This window comes from Saimiri boliviensis, chromosome 1 (genome assembly GCF_048565385.1).
Source record: "Saimiri boliviensis isolate mSaiBol1 chromosome 1, mSaiBol1.pri, whole genome shotgun sequence".
Classification (NCBI taxonomy): domain Eukaryota; kingdom Metazoa; phylum Chordata; class Mammalia; order Primates; family Cebidae; genus Saimiri; species Saimiri boliviensis.
In genome coordinates this window covers 113,650,151-113,677,322 of record NC_133449.1, presented here as the reverse complement: position 1 = coordinate 113,677,322, position 27,172 = coordinate 113,650,151, and the positions used below count along the sequence as shown (strand labels likewise).

At 45.2% G+C, this 27,172-nt stretch overlaps 1 protein-coding gene and 1 pseudogene across 1 annotated transcript in view; both read right to left on the bottom strand.

Moving 5' to 3' along the window:
* GOT2 (glutamic-oxaloacetic transaminase 2) overlaps window positions 1–12,811 on the bottom strand; it is a 28,798-nt gene extending 15,987 nt beyond the window's left edge. The window contains exons 1-2 of the mRNA XM_010331381.3: window positions 12,605–12,811; window positions 1,601–1,757 (exon numbers count right to left, since the gene is read on the bottom strand). Of these exons, the coding sequence (XP_010329683.1) occupies window positions 1,601–1,757; window positions 12,605–12,693 (246 nt within the window). The 5' untranslated portion in view covers window positions 12,694–12,811. The remainder of the gene's footprint in view (window positions 1–1,600; window positions 1,758–12,604) is intronic.
* A 6,971-nt stretch (window positions 12,812–19,782) lies between these two features.
* On the bottom strand, window positions 19,783–20,870 carry LOC101042359 (ribosome biogenesis protein NSA2 homolog; annotated as a pseudogene).
* Window positions 20,871–27,172: the final 6,302 nt, after the last annotated feature.

The following is a 27,172-nucleotide window of genomic DNA, read 5'->3' as shown; positions in this document are numbered from 1 at the left end:
CCCGACTAATTTTGTATTTTTAGTAGAGATCATGATCCACGACCTCAGGTGATCCACGATCTCTCGAACTCCTGACCTCAGGTGATCCACCTGCCTCAGCCTCTCAAAGTGCTGGGATTACAGGCATGAGCCGCTGCGCCCAGCCAAGCCCGTTTCAAAATTTGAAGTTCCTCTCAGAGAAGAAGGGTAGGTAGAATCCTTGATAATTTATATTGCAGAACAGAAATACTTTCTTTTTTAAATTGTATTTTATTGTTTAAGTTAGGTTTTATGTGGATGGGTATAGTCTTTCTTGGTTACAATTTAACATAAAATGGGATTCTTGGAATGTGCTTAAAAGAAACACCTAAAATAGATATAAGATGATTAAATCAAACTAAATGCATACAGGAGAGCATTTCGAGCTATATGCCAGACTAAGAACTTTGATGGTCCTGCTGAACACTCTTAAGGAGAAAGAAAAAAGGAAAAAAAGAACAAAACAAAAACCAAAACAAAACAAAAAGAACTTTGAAGGGTTAACAGTAATAGCCACACATCTTTGTGCTGTGGCACCAGAGGCCTGGCTGTCCCTTACTAATTGCATTACCCTAGGCAAGTTAGTTAGCCTTTCTGAGCCTCAGTTTCCTCCTCTGTTAAATGGAGGAACTATTTCTACCTCTCAGTGTTGAGATGAGCTGTGAATGAGGGAATGTACAATAGTGCTTGGCTGTGATGCAGGTTGTAGTAGCAAAAATACTTGCTGAATAATTTAAAAAATTATAAAGGATTTGTCAGATTACGTAGTTAATGAATAAAGATGCTACTAATAAAAATATAACAAAAGAAAGAGGTAGAAAACAATTCCATAGCTCAGCAGGAAGAAAGGCTAGAGCATGCCTGTGTACAAAGGTTTTATGAAGGTAATCACAATTAGAGAAATGGAAAATAACAGCAATCCACGAAGAGCTATTCTTCTCGCCAAGAGACAGTGTTTAAAGTCTTGGTCCTCTTGTGCACCTTCAGGATTAAACTGGGCATAGCTTTTGTTTTTTTTTTTTTTTTTCTGAGACAGAGTCTTGCTCTGTTGCCCAGGCTAGATTGCAGTGGCACAATCTTGGCTCACTGCCAGCTCTGCCTCCTGGGTTCAAGTGATCCCCCTGCCTCAGCCTCCCAAGGAGCTAGGACTACAGGCACACACCACCAAGCCTGGCTAATATTTTTGTATTTTAGTAGAGACAGGGTTTCACCATGTTGATCAGGATGGTCTCAATCTGCTGACCTGGTGATCCGCCCGCCTAGGCCTCCCAAAGGGCTAGGATTGTAGGTGTGAGCCACTGCACCCAGACAGCCAAGCATTTCTACAGCATATTTAATGTCTGCTTTATAGATGATCACAGAACCACAGAAAGTTCAATCTTGGAAAAAAAACAGGTAGTTCCAACCTCTCACCTCTACAGCCAAGGAGACTACAGCCCAGAAAACCTGGGTGATTCATGCCACTAGTGCCAGAATTAAAGCCCAGGGCTCCTGACTCCCAGTCCAGCACTGTTCCTGCCACTCTCCAGGGCTCCGTTCAGTTTATTCACACTGCTTGGAAGGAGACAAACGGCAAGCTCACCTTGCGGACACTAGGCAGCACGTAAGGCTTTCCGTTATCATCCCGGTAGGCACCAACTCCCAGATTCATCTTTTTGCTGTTGGTGTCCCTCTTAAAGGCTTCAGTAACTCCCAGGATGGGATCCGGAGGTCCCATTTCCACATGGGTCCACCAGGAGCTGAAATGAGAAATACATTAGCTCAATCCCATTAGCTAGATACAAGATCCATTTTACTTATTTATTTATGAGACAGACTCTTGCTCTGCTGCCCAGGCTGGAATGCAGTGGTGCTATCTTGGCTCAATGTAGCCTTCACCTCCTGGGCTCAAGTGACTGTCCCGCTCCAGCCTCCTGAGTAGCTAGGATTACAGGCATGCGCCACCACACCCAGCTAATTTTTGTATTTTTAGTGTAGACGGGGTTTCACCGTTTTGGCCAGGTTGGTCTAGAACTCCTAACCTCAGGTGATCCAGGGCACCCAGCCACATTACTCTTATATGTTTAAAATTATGAAAAATACAAATTTGTGTTAAACGAAATTGAATTGTTATTCTGACAAACTTTTTTTTTTTTTTTTTTTTAGGCAAAGTCTCACTGTCACTCAGGCTGGAGAGCAATGGTGTGATCTCAGCTCATTTCAGTCTCTGCCTCTTGGGTTCAAGCAATTCTCCTGCCTCAGCCTCTGAGCCACAACAGTACTGATGTACAGAAAATTGAGCAGATAGTACAGTCCCATATACCCCTATCCTCAGGTTTCCCCATTATCATTTTACATTGGTATGGGCCATTTGTTACAATTAATGAATCCATACTGATACATTATTATTACTTTTTTTTTGAGATCAAGTTTCGCTGTTTGTCTCCCAGGCTGGCATGCAATGACGAGCTCTCGGCTCACTGCAACCTCCACCTCCTGGGTTCAAGGGATTTTCCTACCTCAGCCTCCAAAGTAGCTGGGATTACAGAAACCTGTCACCACACCTGACTAAATTTTTGTATTTTTTTTTTCCTTTTTTTAGACGGAGTCTCACTCTTGTTGCCCAGGCTGGAGTGCAATGGCCAGATCTTGGTTCATCGCATAACCTCCGCCTCCCAGGTTTAAGTGATTCTCCTGCCTCAGCCTCCCAAGTTGGTGGGATTACAGGCAGGCGCCGCCACACCCGGCCAATTTTTGTATTTTTAGTGGAGACAGGGTTTCTCCATGTTGGTCAGGTGACCAACCCCTCCCAAAGTGTTGGGATTGCAGGTGTGAGTCACTGCACCCAGCCTTGAAGACAATTTCCAAGATCTTTAGGGTAACTTATAATTTTGGCCTAATATTATAATTTAATTAACAGATTATTATTCATTGCATACCTAATCAATTTCTAAGATAGACTACAGACACACTGATTTCCAAGCATAATTTAAAATTTATATACCTTTTCTTATTTTTACATGCTGAAGAGGCTATAGCTTTGAGTCACTAAAATAAAAAGGTCTTTTTCTGTTGCCACTTTAAGGAGGCATAAAAGGGATATACGTGGCTGTGGAAGTTGTGCTGTGTGTGTTCACGAGTTTTGCCTCTGTTCAGAATGCTTGTGTAGGACTGACACCACCACCCTCCCTTCTTAATTTTCTCCGGGAGATAGAAGCTACTTTGGTTAAAAGATAAGCAATGAATGTTGAGACCACACAAGGATCAATAGTGACAAATAATACAATTCTGTATGTTTTTTTTTTTTGAGACGGAGTTTCGCTCTTGTTACCCAGGCTGGAGTGCAATGGTGCGATCTCGGCTCACCGCAACCTCCGCCTCCCGGGTTCAGGCAATTCTCCTGCCTCAGCCTCCTGAGTAGCTGGGATTACAGGCACGTGCCACCATGCCCAGCTAATTTTTTATATTTTTAGTAGAGACGGGGTTTCACCATGTTGACCAGGATGGTCTCGATCTCTCGACCTCGTGATCCACCCGCCTCGGCCTCCCAAAGTGCTGGGATTACAAGCTTGAGCCACCGCGCCCGGCCGAATTCTGTGTTTTTAAGGAAAAAGAGTAGAATTGCTCTATAGCAGTTCTCAAATTTTAATCTTTAGATCCTGGATCCTGTTATAGTCTTTTTTTTTTTTTTTTTTTGAGACGGAGTTTCGCTCTTGTTACCCAGGCTGGAGTGCAATGGCGCGATCTCGGCTCACCGCAACCTCCGCCTCCTGGGCTCAGGCAATTCTCCTGCCTCAGCCTCCTAAGTAGCTGGGATTACAGGCACGCGCCACCACGCCCAGCTAGTTTTTTGTATTTTTAGTAGAGACGGGGTTTCACCATGTTGACCAGGATGGTCTCGATCTCTTGACCTCGTGATCCACCCGCCTCAGCCTCCCAAAGTGCTGGGATTACAGGCTTGAGCCACCGCGCCCGGTGGATCCTGTTATAGTCTTAAAACTTACTGAAAACCCCAAAGAGCTTTTATTTATGTGGGGTCTAACTATTAATACTTACTGTATTAGAAAAACTCAGCAGCTTGTTTTACTTACTGATTCATCTGAAAATAGCAATGATGGAAACATACTGTATGCTAACATAACATGGACCTAACATTTTCCCAGGGAGAACTATTGTCCTGAAGTACCAGTTTATTTTAAATATGCAAGAGCATATGAGGACAAAACTTGGAAAGTGAATTTTTAAAAAATTAATTAATTAATTATTTTTAACCTTTGAGATAGAGTCTTGCTCTGTCACTCAGGCTGGAGTACAGTGGTATGATCTTGGCTCACTGCAACGTTCACCTCTAGGTTCAAGTGATTCTTCTGCCTCAGTCTCCCGAATAGCTGGGATTACAGATATGCACCACCATGCCTGGCTAATTTCCATATCTTTAGTAGAGACAGTGTTTCACCATGTTGGTCAGGCTGGTCTCAAACTCCTGACCTTAAGTGATCCACCCACTTTGGGCTCCCAAAGTGCTGGGGTTACAGGTGTGAGCCACTGCACCTGGCTCTGAATTTTGTTATGATTTATAATAAATTAATCTGAAAAGAAGCTGACTTAACTGTTTTGTCTTTTTTAAAGAGATGGGTCTTGGCCAGGTGCAGTTGCTCATGCCTGTAATCCCAGTACTTTGGGAAGCCTAGGCAGGCGGATCACCTGAGGTCAAGAGTTTGAGACCACCCTGAGCAACATGACGAAACTCCATCTCTACTAAAAATACAAAAATTAGCCGGGCATGGTGACGGGCACTTCTAATTCCAGCTATTTGGAAGGCTGAGGCACGAGAATTGCTTGAACCCAGAAGGAGGTTACAGTGAGCCGAGAGCGTGCCACTGCACTCCAGCCTGGGCGATAGAGCAAGACTCAGTTTTAATAAACAGATAAACAAAGAGGTCTCACTCTCTCCCCCAGGCTGGAGTACAGCCTTGACCTCCTAGACTCAAGCCATCCTTCCACCTCAGCCTACCAAGTAGCTGGGACTACAGGCGCACAGGGTTAACATTTTAACAAAGTTTGCCCAATCTTGATGGCCTAGTTTCCTTGGTTTAGTGATTAATGAATTCACCTACAAAATAAGTTAAAGAAAAAAACCTATCTAGGCTGTGCGATCAGCCTAGATAGTAGAGATTCTCTGCTTTGCCAGAACACTATTCTAGGCCTTATGATCTTCTAAACCAATCACTAAGAACACTATGTGCTAAGGGCTGGGAATGTAAAGAAGAATATAATCCCATACCACCCGACTAGTCCACCGGGGTGATCAGCAGGGAGCTGCAAGAAGTGCAGGTGGGGCACTGTGGGGAGATGATGGACAGTAATACAGACTGACCCGGGGCATAGGATATTATTTACGGGAGCTCTGAGCAGAGGACCTAATAGCTTGGAGAAGGGAAGGAAAGTACTGTACAGGTTAGGAAGGCTTCCTGGAGGATGTGACTTAGCACCTGAGTGCTAAGGATGAAAGGAAGAGAGAGAAACAAAAAAGAGCTTTCCAAGCAGAGGTTTAAGAAAAAAGGCTCATGGTGAGAAAGAGCTGGGGGTTGTTGCAGGAGAAACGGGTAGCTAAAAAAGCAAGGCTTCAAATTACCCAAGTGAAATGGCCCAAATTCTCCTAGTAATCACTTATACATTGTGAATCAGCCACGTGTTTCAGTATGACACCGTGGAAGTTCTTCGTGTTCACCCTGCTGATAAACTCATGAATTATTTCACGAACATTTCTTTCCCAACAAAGTTTCTCTTAATGTACTTGTGGCCAGTCAGCACTCATACACCTCACTCCTCCATGGCATACTGGTTGGCAGTACAGAGTTTAATTCATGCTCTCTTGACAAGTTAAAGACTGCCGCAGTCTCAATCATTGTAATTAATTAGTGTGTACAGTCAATTCTCTGTTATTTAAGGGCAGATTATTCCAGTTTTTTTGATTTCCCAGGCTCGCTCTTCTTTTAATGGTTCTTTTAATAGCTTGCCTTGGGTAATTTCAGTTCTGGGCAAACTGCATGGATTCAAATAACAGCTCAGTCACCTGCCAGCTGTGTGAGCACCGGCAAGTAAATTAACTCAGCTTCAGCTCTCCTGTTCCTAGTACCTAGGCGATAGTAAGAAGCACAGATACCTTGAACCAACTTCTGAAATGGGCCTGAAGAAAGCTTTCATTTTCACTTATCCACAATTCAGACCCTGAAAACATGTAGCCACCTGTCTATCTACATCACTGTCATTAACTGCTGAGTGAAAGGAATACTCTGAATGTCAAGGACATACTAGATTGTAAAAGACAACACTTCTAGAAAACAGTTTTTATTTTTAAAAAGATGATCTGACTGGGCATAGAGGCACTTGCCTGTAGTCCCAGCTACTCAGGAGGCTGAGGTGGGAGGGTCACTTGACCATAGGGTTTCAGACCAGCCTGGGGTTATGTTCCCCTGTCTCGGAGGGGGTGCGGGTGGGAGGGGGAGATAGTCTGTATCCTCCAAGCCCTCAGTCAATAACAAAGCCACTGCCCACTGCTCCCAACCACAAGGACAGAAGGCATCATTTTTGTTAAATGGTGTAAAAAGCACTTGTTTTTCAAGTTCTTTAAAATGTTAAGCATAGAAATTCAGAAACCATAGCCTTGGGTCTTCTGGTATATATCTTAAGAATTCTTTTTTTTTTGAGACGGAGTTTCGCTCCTGTTACCCAGGCTGGAGTGCAATGGCGCGATCTCGGCTCACCGCAACCTCCGCCTCCTGGGTTCAGGCAATTCTCCTGCCTCAGCCTCCTGAGTAGCTGGGATTACAGGCACGCGCCACCACACCCAGCTAATTTTTTGTATTTTTAGTAGAGACGAGGTTTCACCATGTTGACCAGGATGGTCTCGATCTCTTGACCTTGTGATCCACCCGCCTCGGCCTCCCAAAGTGCTGGGATTACAGGCTTGAGCCACCGCGCCCGGCCATATCTTAAGAATTTTTTTTTTTTTTTTGAGACGGAGTTTTCGCTCTTGTTACCCAGGCTGGAGTGCAATGGCGCGATCTCGGCTCAACGCAACCTCTGCCTCCTGGGTTCAGGCAATTCTCCTGCCTCAGCCTCCTGAGTAGCTGGGATTACAGGCACACGCCACCATGCCCAGCTAATTTTTTGTATTTTTAGTAGAGATGGGGTTTCACCATGTTGACCAGGATGGTCTCGATCCCTTGACCTTGTGATCCACCCGCCTCGGCCTCCCAAAGTGCTGGGATTACAGGCTTGAGCCACCGTGCCCGGCCATATCTTAAGAATTCTAAAAGCAATTTCAAAATACTGAATTTTTAAACTATCTAGATACAGAAGTGGAGATACTCAATTAGTTTTTTAAAAATAATATGTAATAACTTATGTTCATTTTACAATTACAATGCTAGTTTTTAGATTGAAAATGAAATACTGGCCGGGCGCGGTGGCTCAAGCCTGTAATCCCAGCACTTTGGGAGGCCGAGGCGGGTGGATCACGAGGTCGAGAGATCGAGATCATCCTGGTCAACATGGTGAAACCCCGTCTCTATTAAAAATACAAAAAATTAGCTGGGCATGGTGGCACGTGCCTGTAATCCCAGTTAGTCAGGAGGCTGAGGCAGGAGAATTGCTTGAACCCAGGAGGCGGAGGTTGCGGTGAGCCGAGATCGTGCCATTGCACTCCAGCCTGGGTAACAAGAGCGAAACTCCGTCTCAAAAAAAAAAACAACAAAAACAACAACAACAACAACAAAAAAAAAACAAAAAGAAAATGAAATACCTGAGGCTGCTCAATAAAAACAAAGAAAATGAAATACAGATTAAAGAATACAGGTACAAAAACCACCTATCTATTGCTTGAGACAAGCAGAAAAATGCTTTATAATCCAGATCATGAGGAAAGTGGTTCTTTGCCAGGGAGAGGTGAATGGGTTGCCTAGTCAGGGAACATTTGACAATTTCTGGAGACATTTTTGTTTGTTGAAACTTTGGGGGAAAGCAGGTACTACTGGCATCTAGAGGACAGAGGCCTGCAAAGTTTTTCTTTTAACTTTTATTTCAGGCTCAGGAGTACATGTGCAAGTCAGGGAGTTTGGTGTACAGATAATTTCATCATCTGGGTAATAAGCATAGTACCTGACAGTTATTTTTTCTGATTTTCTCCCTCTTCCCATTCTCTACCCTCAGGTAGGCCCCAGTGTCTGTTGTTCCCCTTCTAGAGGGATATTCAATTTTTTTTTTTGGTAGGGTCTCACTCTGTCACCCAGGCTAGAATGCAGTAGTGTGACCACAGCTCACTGCAGCCTCTACCTCCTGAGCTCAAGTGATCCTCCCTGAGTAGCTGGGACTACAGGTGCATGCCACCATGCCTGCTTCCTTTTTTGTAGAGATGGGGTTTTGCTGTATTGCCAGGCTCAAGTGATCCTCCCACCTCAGCCTCCCAAAGTGCTGGGATTACAGGTGTGAGCCACGGCACCTGACCTAGAGGGAATACTCAAATTTAATTAGCCCCACACTAGCAATCATCTTTCAGCTCCTCCATGCCTTTTATTATTCCATTTCTTAAAATGGTAAAGACTCCACACACATTGTAAGAACTCTGATGTTTTTACAGGAATTGAGTAGATGAAAATAAGTGTTCTAGGGGCAAAACTAATGCTGATAACCTGTGACCTATAAAGTGATTCCTATCAGTACACTTTGGATACAAGCACAAAGCCTCAAACATTGAGCAATGTTGACTAGTCATCCAAGAGAGGTTAGGTACAAAGTATTCAGGTAAGCCTTTCCAACTGAAACGCATTGCCATTTCCCTGGAGCTTAAGCCTACTTAAAGTTTTATGGTTTTTAAACTGCTTTTCCTCACATTCTTATTTTAAAATCAGAAGGCAAATTAATTAGCTTGCCCACAATCACAGAGCTAAAAATAGCAGAGACAATAGCACAGTTGTGATTTTTTTTTTTTTTTTTTTTTTTTTTTTTTTTTTTTTTGAGACACAGTCTTGCTTTGCTGCCCAGGCTGGAGTGCAGTGGCGTGATCGGCTGGCTCACTGCAACTCTTCACCTCTCAGGCTCAAGCTATCCTCCCACCTCAGCCTCCCTAGTAGCTGGGACTCCAGGTGCACACCACCACGCCCAGCTAATTTTTGTATTTTATGTAGAGATGGTGTCTTGCCACGTTGCCCAGCTGGTCTAGAACTTCTGAGCTCAAGTGGTCCACCTGCCTCAGCCTCCAAAAGTGCTAGAATTACAGGTGTGAGCTACTGCGCCTGGTCTGTGATCTTCCAGCTAATGGTTATGGTACCACAGCTGGACACTGCATATCTAAAGAGTCTCGTGAGACCTGCTTAGTTATTTCATTAAAAATTAAATAATCAGAATTAAAAACAAATTATTATAAATCAAAATACACTAGCATTTTTTTTCCCTCATTGAACTCCAACTATGTCTGATCTCATGTCACTATACTTTTACAGTACAGGTCAAGAACAGAAAGTTTTATTCACATTGTTTAGTTAAACGATACACTTGAATTTATCAAGAGTTCCACGTATTTACCAAGAGTTTCAAGTATGCCATTGGATAAATCCTCAATTATTCAGAATAACAACTGACAAGGTTTTATTGTAATAGAAATATTGATGAGTTCAGTTTATTTTAAATATTTTCCACTTTTACCATTTGGATCTAGGTAAAGATCACTTCCAGAGTGGAAGGAGTGAAGTCTGACCTCCTTGCCTGAATAGTTAACCTTTATGCCAGATACGGCACCTGGTTCTATCGTCTAATTAGGTATCGCTGTTTAAATTTGAAGAGTAATTCCTCAACATCTGGTGCTCAACTATTTTAAGAATTTACTTTCTGGTCAGGTTGGGTGGCTCAGCCTATGATCCCAGCACTTTAGGAGGCCGATGTGGAAGAAGTCTGAGACCAATACAGAGAGACCCTATCTCTACAAAAAAATAAAAAATAAAAAATTGCCTGTAGTCCCAGCTACATGGGAGGCTGAAGCAGGAGGATCACTTGAGCCTGGGAGGTCAGGCTGCAGTAACCCACCATGGTGCTGCTGCACTCCAGCCTGAGCAACAGAGTGAGACCCTATATTTAAAAAAAAAAACAACACACACACACACAAAAACTCTCTCTCTTTTTTTTTGTTTGAGATGGTCTTGCTCTGTCACCCAGGCTGGTGTGCAGTGTCACAATCTCAGCTCACTGCAACCTCTGCCTCCTGGGTTCAAGCAATTCTCCTGCCTCAGCCTCCCTAGTAGCTGGGATTACAGGCATGTGCCACCATATCCAGCTAATTTTTGTATTTTTAATAGAGATGGGGTTTCACCATGTTAGCCAGGCCAGTCTCGAACTCCTGACCTTGTGATCCATCCACTTTGTCCTCCCAAAGTGCTGGGATTATAGGCGTGTGCCACTGCGCCCGGCCAAGAATTTATTTTTTTGTACATATGTTGCAGCACTGTGGTTCTCCTGTGTGTGTGTGTTTAAGGTTAGTTGAGTGAAGGAACAATAAAATCTAACTGGTTATGATCGATTAGTTGTAAACGCCATTACACTTGGACCGGCCCGTGTTCAGATTTTGATCTAAGATATAACATTAAAATGTCATACTGCATATGCTCCTGTTGCATTAAGTGAAAAAACAGGGCTTAAAAATATCCAAAATGAGAGACATGCCAGGAACTTTAATAGTGCTGAGGCATAACAGTGAATATAAAGTAGGTAAGTCTCTGCTCTCATGAAACTTACATTCTAATGCGAAAATACAGAAAAGAAAATGAGTCAGGCTCTCAAACTGAAAGAATGACCAACCCTGACCTCAAGGGATTTTCACCAAGCACTAGAGCTTCAAGTGACCTAGCCAAATCCATAATACAAGGTATTAATTTATGATTACTACAATGGGTGAACATACTTTCTGTTGCCCAAAATTTTAAGCACTCCTTTGGCTTTTCTAAATTTGCTGCATAAATAACTCCTCCTGGCTCTGGCCCACTAGGTAGGCAGGCTTAAAGAGCACACGTTGACAGTGGGCCAGGAAGCAGCCAAGTCAGGAAGAGAAGCAAGTGGGAAGCCTGGGCAAAACTATACTGCCAAGGCTGTGGGGCCTTGGAAAGAACAGACCTTTCTGCTGGTTGAAAGACATGGAGCACACATTCAAACTAAAGGCCAAGCAACGCTTTGCTCCTTGAAGTTAATACCTGCTTGGGGGTGGTTTTAAAACTCAGTTCCTGGCCAGACGCAGGGGCTCACACCTGTAACCCTAGCACTTTGGGAGGCTGAGGTGGGCGGATTACCTGAGGTCAGAAGTTCGAGACCAGCCTGGCCAACATGATGAAACCTTGTCTCTACTAAAAATACAAAAATTAGCCGGGCGTGGTGGCACATGCCTGTAATCCCAGCTACTCGAGAGGCTGTGGCAGAACTGCTTGAGCCCGGGAGATGGAGGTTGCAGTGAGCCAAGATCGTGCCACTGCACTCCAGCCCGGCCTACAGAGCAAGACTTTGTCTCAAAAACAAAACCAAACAAACAACAACAACAACAAAACACAAAAATACTCAGTGCCTTATTAAGGTAGTACTTAAGCAGAGTGCCCCAAATCGCCTTCTTGAGTTGAATTAATCGTCTGGCTCCGGTCTCCACTGGGAATGAATTGCCAGAGCTCATTTCATGCTCTGAAATTTCCCTCTATATTACTATACACACCGCAGTACGAAATCATGTTGTCATATTTTGGGCAATGACAATTTGTCATTGTCCTTCCCTCGCCTTGTTCACAGTGTATCGCCAGCATCCGGTCCAGAGCCTGGCTCTGAGAAACTGCAGTTAACGAAATATTTACTGAATGAAAGAGCACAGGGAGATGGAGAGGAAGATTGATGGCTTCTCTGCAACAGATCTCCTTAGGGGTAACAAGGTAGGGAAAAAAAAAAAAAGGGAGGCACACTACATCTCGATCCTCTCCCAAGCAAAGGCTCAACGGGGGCCTCGGGATCACAGGGACCCCGGTGGGGCGGGGGGGTCGCAGGATCTGGAGGATGCCCCACGCCAAGGTCGGGGATGCCGGGAGGAAAGCGAGGCCCGAATGCCGGCGTCCCGGAAACCTTCCTCTTGTGCGCTTCCCGCCCTAGGCACACAAGCGGAGCCAGCGGCCGCGTGCCGACCCGGCTCGGGCGGGCGGGAGGCCAGGACAGGTGCGCCGGCTACCCCCAGGGCACCTGGTCAAGGGCACAGGCACCCCTCGGCGCCGCGGCCAACTTGGTCTCCGCACCCCTCCCCCTTGAATGGAAGTCCGGGAGCCGCCGAGGGCCACACTTCTTTTCCCCAGGGATAGCGTTGCACGCCTTCCTGCGAGGCCGGGTGCGGCGGGGAGGCATGTGGGTTCCTGAGGATCACCGTGGGGCACGGAGGCTCAACCCTCAGCCCCCGGGAAGGGAAAGCCGAGGGGGTGGCAAAAAAGTGTGTGTGTGACAGTTCAGGAGCCGGGAGGGGTGAATGTTCTGGGGCGCTCGCAGCTCAGCTGGGCAGGGCCGTCGCCTGGCTCCATCTCCGTCTCCCTTGGCTTACCTGGCTCTGGCAGAGGCCGCGGCGGCGAGGCCCGGGTGGAAGGCGGCGGCGATGCCGGAGAGGACGCGACGGGAGTGCAGCAGGGCCATGGTGGACGGTAGGAGGGCAGTGAGCCGCCGCAGGACAAAGCAGGGGACGAGCTGACACAGACACTGGGCGCGGGCTACTGCTGAAGATAAGGACAGCGACCTCCCTGGGCCAGAGCGGCCGCACGCCGGGCCCGAGCCGCGTCACAGCGACCCCTGGCGGCCGGCGGGGCGGAGCGGCATGGCCCCGGCGGAGGTTGTGGCAGAGGATGACAACACTGGTGAAACCTGCGCCGAGCGCTTGCTGCGCCTCATTCATTTAGTCCAGCCGGCCGGGTCTGGCCGGGCCGAAGAGGTGGCTGCTGTTATGGCAGTTTGAAAGATGAGAAAATGTAGGCTGACATAGTTGACGTATTTTGTCCGATGACTTACAGCCATTAGGACCCAAGGTGGCCTTACTTTCAACCCTAATGGTTTCTCTAAGTGCCAATTCATTTCACATTCCTGAATGTTTCCTTATGCCCCACCCCACCGCTCCGCCCCGCCTTTTTTTGTTTTTGCTATGGAGTCTTGCTTTGTTGTCCAGGCTGGAGTGCAGTGGCATAATCTCTGCTCACTACAACCTCTGCTTCCCGGGTTCAAGCGATTCTCCTGCCGTAGCTCCCCGAGTTGCTGGGATTACAGGCGCCCACCACCATGCCCGGCTAATTTTTCTATTTTCAGTACAGATAGGGTTTGACCATACTGGCCGGGCTGGTCTCAAATTCCTGACCTCAAGTGATCTGCCTGCCTCAGCTTCTCAGAGTGCTGGGATTACAGGCATGAGCCACCTCTCCGGGCCTCTTTGATCCTATCATGGAGAGGGTCGCAAGTGTGTTTTGTGGGGCAGTTGTGAGGATTAATAAGATTAGCAGATTATGTCTAAAACAGGGCCTGATTTAGTAAGCACAAAATAACCCATGGTCATTAATGACAAACTCGTGTATGTCAAATCCTGATAATTGTTTGTGGATGGGTACGAATCAGTTTTAAAGGAAAAAGCAAATGAATTTCAGACAAGTCCACGAGTCTTTCTCATGTGTAGGCCATTTTTCTGATACTCGTCTCTTAAATCCAGATAGAGGCCCAGTGTGTTGGCTCATGCCTGTAAACCCAGCACTTTGGTAGACTAAGGCAGGAGGATGGCATGAAACCAAGAGTTTGGGACCAGCCTGGGCAACAAGATGAGACCCTCATCTCTACAAAAAGTAAAAAAATTTAGCTGAGTGTGCTGTTTCGTGCGTGTGGTTCAAGCTACTTAGAAGGTTGAGGAGGGAGGATCGCTTGAAACCATTAACTCAAGGGTGCAGTGAGCTAAGATTGTGCTGCTGCGCTCCAGCCTGGGTAACAGAGTGAGACCCCTTCTCTAAATACATACATACATGCATACATAAAACTGAGATAGAACTGTGTATTTTGCCGATTTCATTTCTCCTCTGTGGCTCTCCTTGCCTGAATGAATAAGTCCAGATCAGGCGTCCCCCCAATTTTTTTTTTTTTTTTTTTGAGACGGAGTTTCACTCTTGTTACCCAGGCTGGAGTGCAATGGCGCGATCTTGGCTCACCGCAACCTCCGCCTCCCGGGCTCAGGCAATTCTCCTGCCTCAGCCTCCTGAGTAGCTGGGATTACAGGCACGCGCCACCATACCCAGCTAATTTTTTGTATTTTTAGTAGAGACGGGGTTTCACTATGTTGACCAGGATGGTCTCGATCTTTTGACCTCGTGATCCACCCGCCTCGGCCTCCCAAAGTGCTGGGATTACAGGCTTGAGCCACCGCGCCCGGCGTCCCCAAACTTTTTACACAGGGGGCCAGTTCACTGTCCCTCAGACCGTTGGAGGGCTGCCACATACTGTGCTCCTGTCACTGACCACCAATGAAAGAGGTGCCCCTTCCTGAAGTGCGGCAGGGGCCGGATAAATGGCCTCAGATGCGGCCCCCGTAGTTTGGGGACGCCTGGTCTAGATCCCTACGTAGAGTCACATTCTAGGTTGTTCCAGTCCAGCTCCAGTTTACTGTCTGAGACACATATACTCTTCTCTCTGACTTTGACCTATGCTTCTACAGGCCATGACTTGGGATTCTACCAGTACATTAGTTTGCTCAGGCTGCTGTAACAAATCTCCATGAACTGGGTGGTTTAAAATGACAGAAATTTATCCACTCACAATTCTGGAGGCCCAAAGTAAAAAATCAAGACATTGGCAGAGTTTGTGCCTTATAGGGTTTCAGACACTCTGTTCCATGCTTCTCCTAGCTTCTGATAATCGTCTGTACTCCTGGACATTCCTGTTCTGTTAGAAGCATCGCTATTCTCTGCCTCTGGCGTCACATGGTGTTCTCTCCCTGTCTGTCTTTTCTCCTCTTGTAAGGACACCAATCATATTGGGGTAGGGTGCATCTTAATTGCCTCATCTTCACCTGATTACATCTTCAAAGTCCCTGTTTTGAAATAGATCACACTATTGGGTTCTCCAGGTTAGAACTTAAACATACCTTTTTTGGGGGCACATTTCAACTCATAACAACTATTCCCAAAACAATTACACTTCCAGGTATAAGCACTAGATATCTTCTCCCATTTTTTTTTTTTTTTTTTTTGGAGACAGAGTTTTGCTCTTGTTGTCCAGGCTGGTGTGCAGAGGTGTGATCTCTGCTCACCACAACCTCCACCTCCTGGGTTCAAGCGATTCTCCTGCCTCAGCCTCCCGAGTAGCTGGGATTGTAGGCATGTGCCACCACGCCCAGCTATATTTTGTATTTTTAGTAGAGATGGGGTTTCTCCATGTTGGTCAGGCTGGTCTCAAACACCCGATCTCAGAAAATCCGCTCACCTCAGCCTCCCAAAGTGCTGGGATTACAGGTGTGAACCACTGTGCCCAGCTTTTCACACATTTTTAAGGCTGTCAGTGAAGCGTTGTTTAAAAACAAAACAGAGAACAACCTGATTGCCCATTGATGGAGGAAGAGATGGATGTTCTGTTATAGACTCATGATGGAGCATTACAGAAATACTAACATAAATGAACTCAAAAACAAAGAAACATGTTATAGAATTATACATATAATATGGTGCCACTTGAATAAAATTTTTAAAATACGTGAAACCATAACATACATTCATTCATAAATTTATGTAAACATTGGAAAAAGTATGCCAAGGATATAGTTCAATACAGGATTAGGAGGGCCTGAAAGAGTATTTGCTTTTGTGGGGGAAGGAGACAACTTTATCATATTTGCTTCATAAAAATTACAGATAAGAGGCCAGTTCAGTGGCTCACACCTGTAATCCCAGCACTTTGGGAGGCCAAGGTGGGTGGATCACCTGAAGTCAAGAATTTGAGATAGCCTGGCCAGCATGGTGAAATCCTGTCTCTATTAAAAATACAAAAAATTAGCCAGGCATGGTGGTGGGCACCTGTAATCCCAGCTACTAGGGGATCTGAGGCAGGAGAATCGCTTGAACCTGGAAGGCGGAGGCTGCAGTGAGCCTAGATTGCGCCACTGTACTCCAGCCTGGGCACAGAGCAAGACTCTGTTTAAAAAACAAAAACAAAAACAGATAAGATGAAGAATTGTCACCATTTTGGGGTTGAGTATTTGTTACATTGAATTCTGTACTTTTCCATGTGTGTATGTGTGTGTGTATCTGCATATACTTTTTTTGTGTGTGTATATATGCATACATATATATGCTCATTTGAGTTCCTGATATGAAAGGTGGATTGGAAGGAACAACCCTACAGGTGGGGTGACTAGGTAGAAGGAAGGCAAGAAATTCTGATTGCCCGAGTTCAGGTAGAGGTAACAGCGATTGAGAAAAGGTTACAACAGATCTGGGGCATATCAAGAAAGCAGAATCAGACGGATTTGGTAATTCAATGCAGAGAGAGGTAGAAAAGGAGTCAGAAATAATTCCCAATGCATAGTTAAAATTGGGGTTGTCTGCAATTAACAGAGACCTCAAATAATTGACTTAACATAAAATATATCTTTCTCACATAAAAATCTGGAGATAAGCAGTCCAGGGCTGGTGTGGCATTTCTGAGCCACTGAATCCTTAGGAAGTCAGGTCCTTCCAGCTCCTCGCTCTGCCCTCCCTAAAGTGTGGCTGACTCCCAGTGGTCCAAGATAGTAGCCGTAGGTCCAGCTGTCACGTCTCCATTCAAGGCTGCTGGAGTGCTAAATGCAAAGGACAAACACCAGTTAATTTTTAAAAGTGTTAAAATATGGGCCAGGTGCAATGGCTCATGTCTGTAATCCTAGCACTTTGGGAGGCCAAGGCAGGAGGATTGCTTGAGTCCAGGTTGAGACCAGCCTAGGCAACATAGTGAGACCCTGTCACTACAACGACAAAATACAAAAATTAGCCTGGCATGGTGGTGTGCACCTGTAGTTGCAGCTACTTGGGAGGCTGAGGTGGGAGGACTGCTTGAGCCGGGAGGCAGAGGTTGCGGTGAGCTGGGACTGTGCAAGTGTATTCAAGCTTGGCCAACAGAGTGAGGCCCTGTCTGGGGGGAAGAAAGTTAAAATAGGAGGAGGTAGAGTGTGGCAAAGCTCAGATGGAGGAGAGAGTGAGCCAGGGGAGCACAGAGGAGGGAGGGCTCAATGCCGGCTGTGGAAATCAGGGAGGCCTTCATGGGGCAGGTGACATTTGATTTGAACTTTACAAGACAGTGGTAATGTGGTACGTGGAGGAGGAAGGAAGGAAGGAAACGACATGGCCTGTGCCCCTCTTGATTATCTTCCGTGTCCTGGCTATCTACTGTCCCAATCTCCCTCTACCTCCCTCTTCTGAGCACCTGCTCCTTCTGGCCGTTGCCCTGGGCTTTTTCACCTGTGCACCTCAGACTTCCAATCCTACTATTAATTACTTGGATTCATGAATCCTGCATTTCAGGTTTTGGTCCTGAGCCATGGGTTCTTTAAGCCATCCACCTGCTCTTGCAGTCTCAGGAGCAAATGACAGCACTCCTTCCCCCTTGGGGTCAACCACCATATCTCTGCTTCTCTGTATTTTACAATATGGAGTAAGCGCTCATTAAAAAAAATCATCAGGCCAGATGCAGTGGCTCACGCCTGTAATCCCAGCACTTTGCGGGGCTGAGGCGGGCAGATCACGAGGTCGGGAAATTGAGACCATCCTGGCTAATGAGGTAAAACCCTGTCTCTACTAAAAATACAAAAAATAAAAAAATTAGCTGGGCGTGGTGGCACATGCCTATAGTCAGCTACTTGGGAGGCTGAGGCGGGAGAATCGCTTGAACCTGGGAGGCCTGGGCAGCAGAGCAAGACTCCGTCTCAAAAAAAAGAAAAATCATTAGTTTTTTTGATTTTTGAGCAAGACTCCATCTCAAAAAAAATCATAAACTTTTTAAAAACGTTATGAGATTATTTTTTGCCATTTTTTTTTCTTTAGCTCTTCAACTTCATCAGTGTTAGTATATTTTGTGTGTGGCCCAAAAAAGTTCTTCCAGTGTGGCCCAGGGAAGCCAAAAGATTGGATATCCTTGTCTTACATTGTCACCTCAGGACATCTATAAAGCATAGATGTTGCAAAACAATGAACTTTGTCCTCAGGAAACACAAGCACTTTACTAAAAATGCACATGTAGACCTAGAATTTTAATTTAAAACCATCTTCTAGATATTTAGTGAAGACCCTTTCCCTCTACTCTTTCTCTTCTCCCTCCACTATTCCAGGGACTAAGTATAGGACTATGTCTAGCTCCAAGAGGTCTAGGGACAAAGGTCTCTCCCAGAAGACAGGCCTTCCTAAAAACTAACAAGAGCATGTTTATAAAGGGATTATTTTCCTTCCTCTACTTTTAATATACCTTAAGCATTATAAAATATTTGTTATTTAATACACAGCAACAATAACTAAAATGCACATATAAAACAATGGTTAGGCCATCTGAACTAATCTAACCCGTGAGCATAGAACGCTTCTCTTAGCCCTTTTCTTTTAACATATGTTGTGCTTTTTTTTCTGAGATGGAATTTTGCTCTTGTTGCCCAGGCTGGAGTGCAATGGCGCGATCTCAGCTCACTGCAACCTCTGCCTCCTGGGTTCAAGCGATTCTTCTGCCTCAGCCTCCCGAGTAGCTATGATTACAGGAATGTGCCACTACACCCAGCTAATTTTGTACTTTTAATAGAGATGGGGTTTCTCCATGTTGGTCAGGCTGGTCTCCAACTCACGACCTCAGGTGATCTGCCTGCCTCAGCCTTCCTAAGTGCTGGGATTACAGGTATGAGCCACCATGCCCGGCCTATGTTGTGAATTTTTAAACATCTAGGAAGATGAGATGTTTCAAATAGGACTTAAGTTTTTCACTATAGACAGAGTACCTTTGAGTAAATGGTGCACATACATAGCAAAGACTATAATTTCAATATGTTTTCTAACTAGGAACATTCTGGCCTAGAACCCTTTCCCCCTTCCTACCTCTAACAAACCAGGGAACAAGTATAAGCATCTGTAATGCTTAGAAAGGATTTTATTTATTTATTTATTTTTGAGATGAAGTCTCACTCTGTCGTCCAGGTGATTCTCCTCCATCAGCCTCCTGAGTAGCTGGATTACAGGCACCCACCACTATTCCTGGCTAATTTTTGTATTTTTAGTAGACAGGAGGGTTTCATCATGTTGGCCAGGCTGGTCTCAAACGCCTGACCTCAGGCGATCCACCAGCCTCAGCCCCCTAAAGTGCTGGGATTATAGGTGTGAACCACCATGCCTTAGCTTCCCAAAGTGCTGGGATTACAGGCATGAGCCAAACTGCACCCGGACTATTTTTTTTTTTCTTAAAAAAAAATTTTTTTTTTAAAGATTAGTCGAGTGCAGTAGTGAGAAGCAGGGAAAGAGTGCAACAAGGAGTTTGATCTGTAACTGACTGTGAACAATCAGTTGAGATAACTCACTACCTTCGGACCAGCCTGTTTATTTATTTATTTATTTATTTATTTCCATTTTAATGTTTATAATTGAATAAATCTCTTGATTCCAGACATGTATGGCTGTTTGGTAGTATTCAGAAACATTACAGTAATGGCAGTTTTTTCAGTTGGTGTGGAGTCCTCAATAATGATATATGAAATTGCTGTCAAACCAGTAAGACGGCATTTATGCATACACCATTTTCAGGATTGTTTGTAACCCGGGCATATTTTCCCCAAATAACTTTGTGTCCTTGCGTCATAAGGTCCAATTTGCTCACATTTACCTCAATGACAATACCTTTGGTAATAGCACCCAAAGTTGTATACAGTGGGGATGAGGGATTCTTCTTTACACCAACTATTGGTAGGTAAAAGGTGGCTTTCAGTTCAGGATGTGTTACATGGGCTTTCTTGAAACGCAAGCCCATTGGCCTGATGAATCTTTCATATTTAGGTGGTTTACTTATAAAGACATCTCCAACAAAGCAGACTTTAGTAACCATCGTCTTCCATGCCTTCTTCTTTCTCTTCCCTGTTTAAATAACTTTTTTTTTTTTTTTTTGAGACAGAGTCTTGCTCTGTCACCCAGTCTGGAGTGCAGTGGCACCATCTTGGCTCACTGCAACATCCGCTACCCGAGTTCAAGCAAGTCTCTGCCTCAGCCTCCCAAGTAATTGGGATTACAGGTGCCTGCCACCACGCCCAGCTAATTTTTGTATTTTTAGTACAGATGGGGTTTCACCATGTTGGCCAGTCTGGTCTTGAACTCCTGAACTTGTGATCCACCCTCTTGGCCTCCCAAAGTGCTGGGATTACAGGCCTGAGCCACCATGCCTGGCCCTCGAATAACTTTCAATGCTTCTGTTTCTCCCTGGGCACATACTTTAGGCAGAGGGACTTCCCATTTTCCCCCCTTCTCTTTTCGTTTCTGTTTAATCATACTGGAAAGTGCTTTAGCTTGAGGTTGCCCTGCTCTGTCCAGCAGATAGGCAGATACTGCTCCCTGTGGAGTCTTTTCATCATTCTTCTGTTTGGTGTTTCTCCTTTCATGCATCTTGATAGTCTTTTTCATTTGTATTTTCTCAGCATGGCACTGTTTATGGTAAAGCTTAGCCTTCAGAACAGTCATTTTCTTTGCCTTCTTTGAACGTTCATGAGCCTCAGGACTTTCCTTCTTTCTCTTTTTCTCATGGTCATCCAAACGATATCCATAGCGTTTTCAATGTAATTCAGTATATTCATTCTGTGGCATGGTGACAGCTGCAGAGCTGCCAGAGGAAGCCCCTGGGGTGTGAAAACACTCAATTTTCAGGTCTCAGAGACCCACGAGCCAACACTGTGCAGGCCACGACAAGAAAGCTATCTTTTATTTATTTTTATTTTTTTTTGCTATTTTTAATTTTTAAAAATATTTATTTGAGATGAAGTCTCGCTCTGTGGCTCAGACTGGAGTGCAGTGGTGCGATCTTGGCTCACTGCAATCTCTGCCTCCTAGTTCAAGAGATTCTGCTGCCTCAGCCTCTTCAGTAGCTGGGATTACAGGCACCTGCCACCGTACCTGGCTAAGATTTTTTTTTTCTTTTTTTTTTGAGACGGAGTTTCGCTCTTGTTACCCAGGCTGGAGTGCAATGGCGCGATCTCGGCTCACCGCAACCTCCGCCTCCTGGGTTCAAGCAATTCTCCTGCCTCAACCTCCTGAGTAGCTGGGATTACAGGCACGCACCACCATGCCCAGCTAATTTTTTGTATTTTTTAGTAGAGACGGGGTTTCACCATGTTGACCAGGATGGTCTCGATCTCTTGACCTCGTGATCCACCTGCCTTGGCCTCCCAAAGTGCTGGGATTACAGGCTTGAGCCACCGCGCCCAGCCAAGATTTTTTTGTATTTTTTGTAGAGATGGGGTTTCACCATGTTGGCTAGGCTGGTGTTGAACTCCTGACCTCAAGTGATCTGGCCACGTCGGCCTCCCAAAGTGCTGGGATTACAAGGGTGAGCCACCTCACTTGATTCTTCTGTATTTTTAATAAGCTCCCAGGTGAGGTGAGTGCTGGCTAGTGGACCACATTTTGAGTATCATAGATCTGGTTCATGCCCTCGTTGGCAGTGGTGGCTCATGTCTGTAATCCCAGCACTTTGGGATACTGAGGTGTGTGGATCACCTGAGGTCAGGAGTTCGAGACCAGCCTGGCCAACATGGTGAAACCCCATGTCTACTAAAAATACAAAAAATAAAAAATAAAAATAAAGAATAACTGGGAGGTGGTGGCATGTGCTTGTAATCTCAGCTACTTGGGAGGCTGAGGCAAGAGAATCTATTGAACCCAGCAGATGGAGGTTGCAGTGAGCTGAGATCCTGCCATTGCACTCCAGCCTGGGCAACGGAACAAGAGCTAAACTTCATCTCAAAAAAAAAAAAAAACAAAAAAAAAACAAGTTCTAGTTTATGTCCTACCAGCCATTTATAGATGTTAGACTGAGTCCTGAGACAGGAAACTCATGTTCCAAACTCCAGATTTCCCACAATATATATAGAAAATATGAGGCTCAAAGAGGGAAATGTTGCTGAAGATCACACAGCAAAATGGAGTTTGAGACTAGAAACAAAAGCACAGATGAAACCTTTATTCCCATGTCACTTTCAACATCAAATATAAACATCTAAGAGGACCCCTTGATCTGGGCCCAGCCCTGAGCCGCTTCTGTGGCCTGTTGGGGAATCATTTTGGGGCTTTGCCTCCATGCCCAGGCTATAGGATGAATTCTACAATTCAGCCTTCAGGGTATAGGAAGAAAAAATTGAAAAGTTGCTCTCAGGGCCAGAACACTGAGAACACCAATCCCTGAGCAGCACGACACAGCCCCCAACACAGACACTTCTTTAAATCATGTAAGGAGCAAGTGTGTGTGAGGTTCCCCTGTAGACATGGGTGGGGTGTGTGTGTTCGAGTAGCTGACTTTGGAGGGTGTGGATCTGGGGTCATTGTATTTGAGCATGACCTTGTCGTTTTTTGCATGTATGTGCATATGTGAAAGTCTCTGAGTGGAGCCAGTGTATGCCGTTCCCTTCTTTGCGTCCATGTGTGCTCAATGGTTAGTTCCCACTTCTAAGTGACAATATGTGGCATTTGGTTTTCTGTTCCTGTGTTAGTTCACTTAAGGTAATAGTCTCCAGCTCAATCCATGTCGCTGCAAAGGACATGATCTCATTATTTTTTATGGTTGTGTCGTATTCCACGGTGTATATGTGCCACATTTTCTTTATCCAGTGTACCCTTGATGGGCATTTAGGTTGATTCCATGTCTTTGCTCTTGTGACTAGGCACGGAGTTTTCTAAAATAACACTAGGCTTACTCACTTACTACACTGACTATGATTGGAGTCTTAACTGTAATAGCCTCCAGCCTTGCAATTCATCTTCCATTTGTGACCTCTACTCTAAACCGTAATGTGGATTTTCCCCATCTTCATTGCCTTGTGCAAATATCCCACCAGATACAACATTGTTTTAGGGGCACTCTACCACATTCGAACTCTCAAGAAAAAGAGCTTTCTGGAATGTTCACACCAAATTACGTAACACTAAATAGAACTTAAATCAAATAGGATATTCAGTAAGATATTTTTTGTTTTTCTGAAAACTTTTCATGTGTGTTGTTATGTTCAGGAGTTGTAATAATCAGCACTTGTAGTGACTTAGATGGAGGTGTAAAAGGTAAGAGCTCAGCCTTGCAAATAACATGAAGATGTGGGGGAAGAAACTATTGAATGAAATGCAATAAGCAACTGTCTATCACATATGAGTAAGATGCCTTAAAACTTAAATCCTACTATTTTATCATATCAATGCCTATAGAGAAGTTCAAGGCTGCAGTGAGCTGTGATTATGCCACTGCATTCCAGTCTGAACAACAGAGTGAGACTTTGTCTCAAAAAAAGAATTCCTGTAGAGTTGCTATTGTTATTACCATATTGCTATCTCACAGAGGAAGTATTAGGCTTTATCATCCCTAGAGCACAGATGAAAAATCTGTTGACTCTGAGAGAAGGGAACAGATGAAAAAACAAACAAACAAACAAACAAACAAAAAACACCTCTGCTCCTAGGGAAGTGGCAAGAACACATGCTGAGGCTAGACCATTACAGGCCTTCTAGCCCGGCGCAGTGGCTCACACCTGTAATCCCAGCCACTGGACGGGGAGAGGGTGGCTGAGGCAGGAGAATCACTTAAACCTGGGAGGCAGAGGTGGCAGTGAGCCAAGATCTTGCCATTGGACTTCAGCCTGGGCAACAGAGCAAGACACTGTCAAAAAAACCCAAAAAAACAAAAAAACAAAAAAACCCCCTGTGGCAAACCATCCCCATCTTAAAGAAAAACTAGAGGAATTTGAAGCCTATATATGGTACATTGAGGGTGTTTGAGTTGCTTCCCCCCTAAAAAATATATGGTGGTAAATTTCACATGTTTTTTACCATAATTTTTAAAGTATTTATTTGGCACAAGAGGTAATATGAGACAGATGGCCAGGAGATCACCTACTGAGCCTAGCATGAAGACAGGGGTGAGCAGAGGATAGGTTTTTAACTTCAAAAAGTAATAGAGCTAACCAGTCAACACTTCCTCCCAGTCCTTTCTCTTTTGGATAGAGGTTGAGTATAAAATCTCACCAACTATCATAGTTAACGAACAAACCATAGCAAAAGATGTCTCTATGCTTTTTCTCTTGAGAGCAACGAGTGTGGGTAATCTTTCTTGGATGGTTTTCAGGACTTAAGCCAGGAAGGGAACTCAAATCTCTTACCTCTCTGTAAGGCATCCCTTCTTCAATAGGCAGAACTAAAAGAGTGATATGTTGGAGTCCTGACTCCCAGGACCTCAGCCTATGACCTTATTTGGAGAGAGAATCTTCACAGAGGTAGGCAAGTTAAAATGAGGTTATTACAGTGGGCCTTAGTTTAATATGAGTGGTGTCCTTATTTAAAAAAAAAGAGAGAGATAAATTTGGACACAGAAACAGACAAACAGAAGGTGATGTGAAAAAAACAGGAAGAAGATGGCCATCTACAAGCCAAGGAGAGAAGCTAGAACAAATCCTTCCTTCACAACCCTCAAAAGGAACGAGCCCTTGGCCAGGCGTGGTGGCTCACTCTTGTAATCCCAGCACTTTGGGAGGCTGAGGCAGGTGGATCATGAGGTCAGGAGTTTGAGACCAGCCTGGCCACCACAGTGAAACCTTGTCTCTACTAAAAATACAAAAATTACCCAGGTGGGGGCCTGTAATCCCAGCTACCCGGGAGGCTGAAGCAGGAGAATCGCTTGAACCCGGGAGCAGGAGGTTGCAATGAGCCGAGATTGTGCCACTGCACTCCAGCCTGGGTAACAGAGTGAGACCACATCTCAAAAAAAAAAAAAAAAAAAAAAAAAAGGAAGCGGGAAAAATGTCTGAGCAGACACTTCACCAAAGAAGACATACAGACTGAATGAAAATCACATGTAAAGATTCTCAGCATTAGTGATCATTCAGTAAATACAAATCAAAACTATGTGATACTGCTATACCCCTATTGGAATGACTAAAAAAGAAAGAAAAACTAATAATACCAAGAGTTGGTGAGAATGCACAAAACCAGAATTCTCTTGCATTGCTGGTGGGAATGCAAAATGATGCTAACACTTGGAAAAATAGTAGGGCCATTTCTTATCAAGTCAAACATGCATTTTCAGACATAACAATTCCATGTATACATTTTACTCAAGTGAAATGAAAACGTATGTTCACACAAAAACCTGTATGCAAATATGTACAGCAGTTTCCATTGTCTTTGCCAAAAACTGGAACCACCTCAAATGTTCTTCAACTGGGCAATGGATAAACAAACTGTGGTACAGCCATGGAATTTTAAAAAGAACTGATACAAACAATAACATCAATGAAGCCAGGCATGGTGGCTCACACCTGTAATCCCAGCACTTTGGGAGGCCAAGGCAGGTCGTTCACTTGAGGTCAGAAGTTCGAGATCACCCTTGCCAATGTGGTGAAACCCCATCTCTACTAAAAATACAAAAATTAGCAGGTGTGGTTGTGTGTGCCTGTAGTCCCAGATACTCAGGAGGCTGAGGCAGGAGAATTGCTTGAAACCCTGGAGGCAGAGATTGCAGTGAGCCGAGATCGCACCACTGCACTCCAGCCTGGCGACAGAGTGAGACTCTGTCTAAAAAAACTAAAAATAACATAAATGAATCTCAAATGCATTATGTCAGCAGTCCCCACTCTTTTTGGCACAAAGGACTGGTTTCATGGAAGACAATCTTTTCACAGATGAGAGGTTGGGAGTGAGAGGCAGTGGGATGGTTTTGGGATGATTCAAGCACATTACATTTATTGTGCACTTTATTTCTATTATTACACTGTAATATATAATGAAATAATTATGCAAGTCACCATAATGTAGAATCAGAGGGAGGAAGCCCTGAGTTTATTTTCTTGCAACTAGACAGTCCCATCTGAGGGTGATGGGAGACAGTGACAGGTCATCAGCTGGAGTTCAGGCTGGCCGGTTCATCCCCTTCCCCTGGGTGCATGAGACAGGCAGGGCAGAAGAGGCACACGCACCACAATTTCTTATGCATTCCCACAAAGTGGATTCTGCAGGTCCAGCTAATCTGGTTGAGCAGCTCTGCTAGGGAAGGGCTTCAGAAGAGCTGCTGTAGGTTTGGGGTTGCGATGAGTGGTCATGCATCTACAAAGATGGGGTGGTCACTGAGTGGGTGGCTGAGTGTCTTCCCACAGACCCCGAACCGATAGCATGTCAGAGGGTCATGGCAGGCTGGCAGGGACCCACTGATTCAGGTGAAAGCCCCGTGTGTGTTCGATGATTTGGCCTTGCCAGTCCTCAGCCATGATCACAAAGAAGCACGTGAGGTCCCCATGCCTGCTGTGGTCCCCAGAAGGTAGGTTCCAGCTGCTTATGTTGAGCACTTTCAGGCACTGCAAGGGATGCAGGAATGGTCAAGTGTGAATGCACCGCTCCTCCTGGAGTGTGGCCCTCCGCCCCACTGAAGAGCCTCCTCCTTGCTCCTCCAGGGAGTCCCACCTTCCAGTCACAGATCTGGGACTGCAGGGGACACCGTGGCTGCTCCTGGCTCCCTGGAAGGATGTGCCCAGGTGGTGTGCCTCTGAGGGGGTTCATCTTCAAGCCCTTCTGAGGGCCCCACGGCCACTGGTCAGCACAAGGAAAGGATGTCCAGGGCCAGTTATCTCTCTTCCCAAATGGGGTCCTGGTCTGGGTGCCTCCGCAGACCCCTCCAGTGGGAAGGCCTATTTCTCACCCCCCTCACCAGTTCCCGGCCCCCATGCTTTCTGCACTTCTGCACAATTCCCAGCCCCAGTGCCTCATGCACCTCCCAGGTCAGCCCCAGTGAAAATGCTGAGGAAGGACAAGGGGCTACCCTCAGCCCTGTCAGAGGCATCAGATGGGTCCGCATCCGTGCTCTTGTGCAGATTTCCGCCCTGGTTCACATGTACGGGGCCTCACACACTATAGGGCTCTGT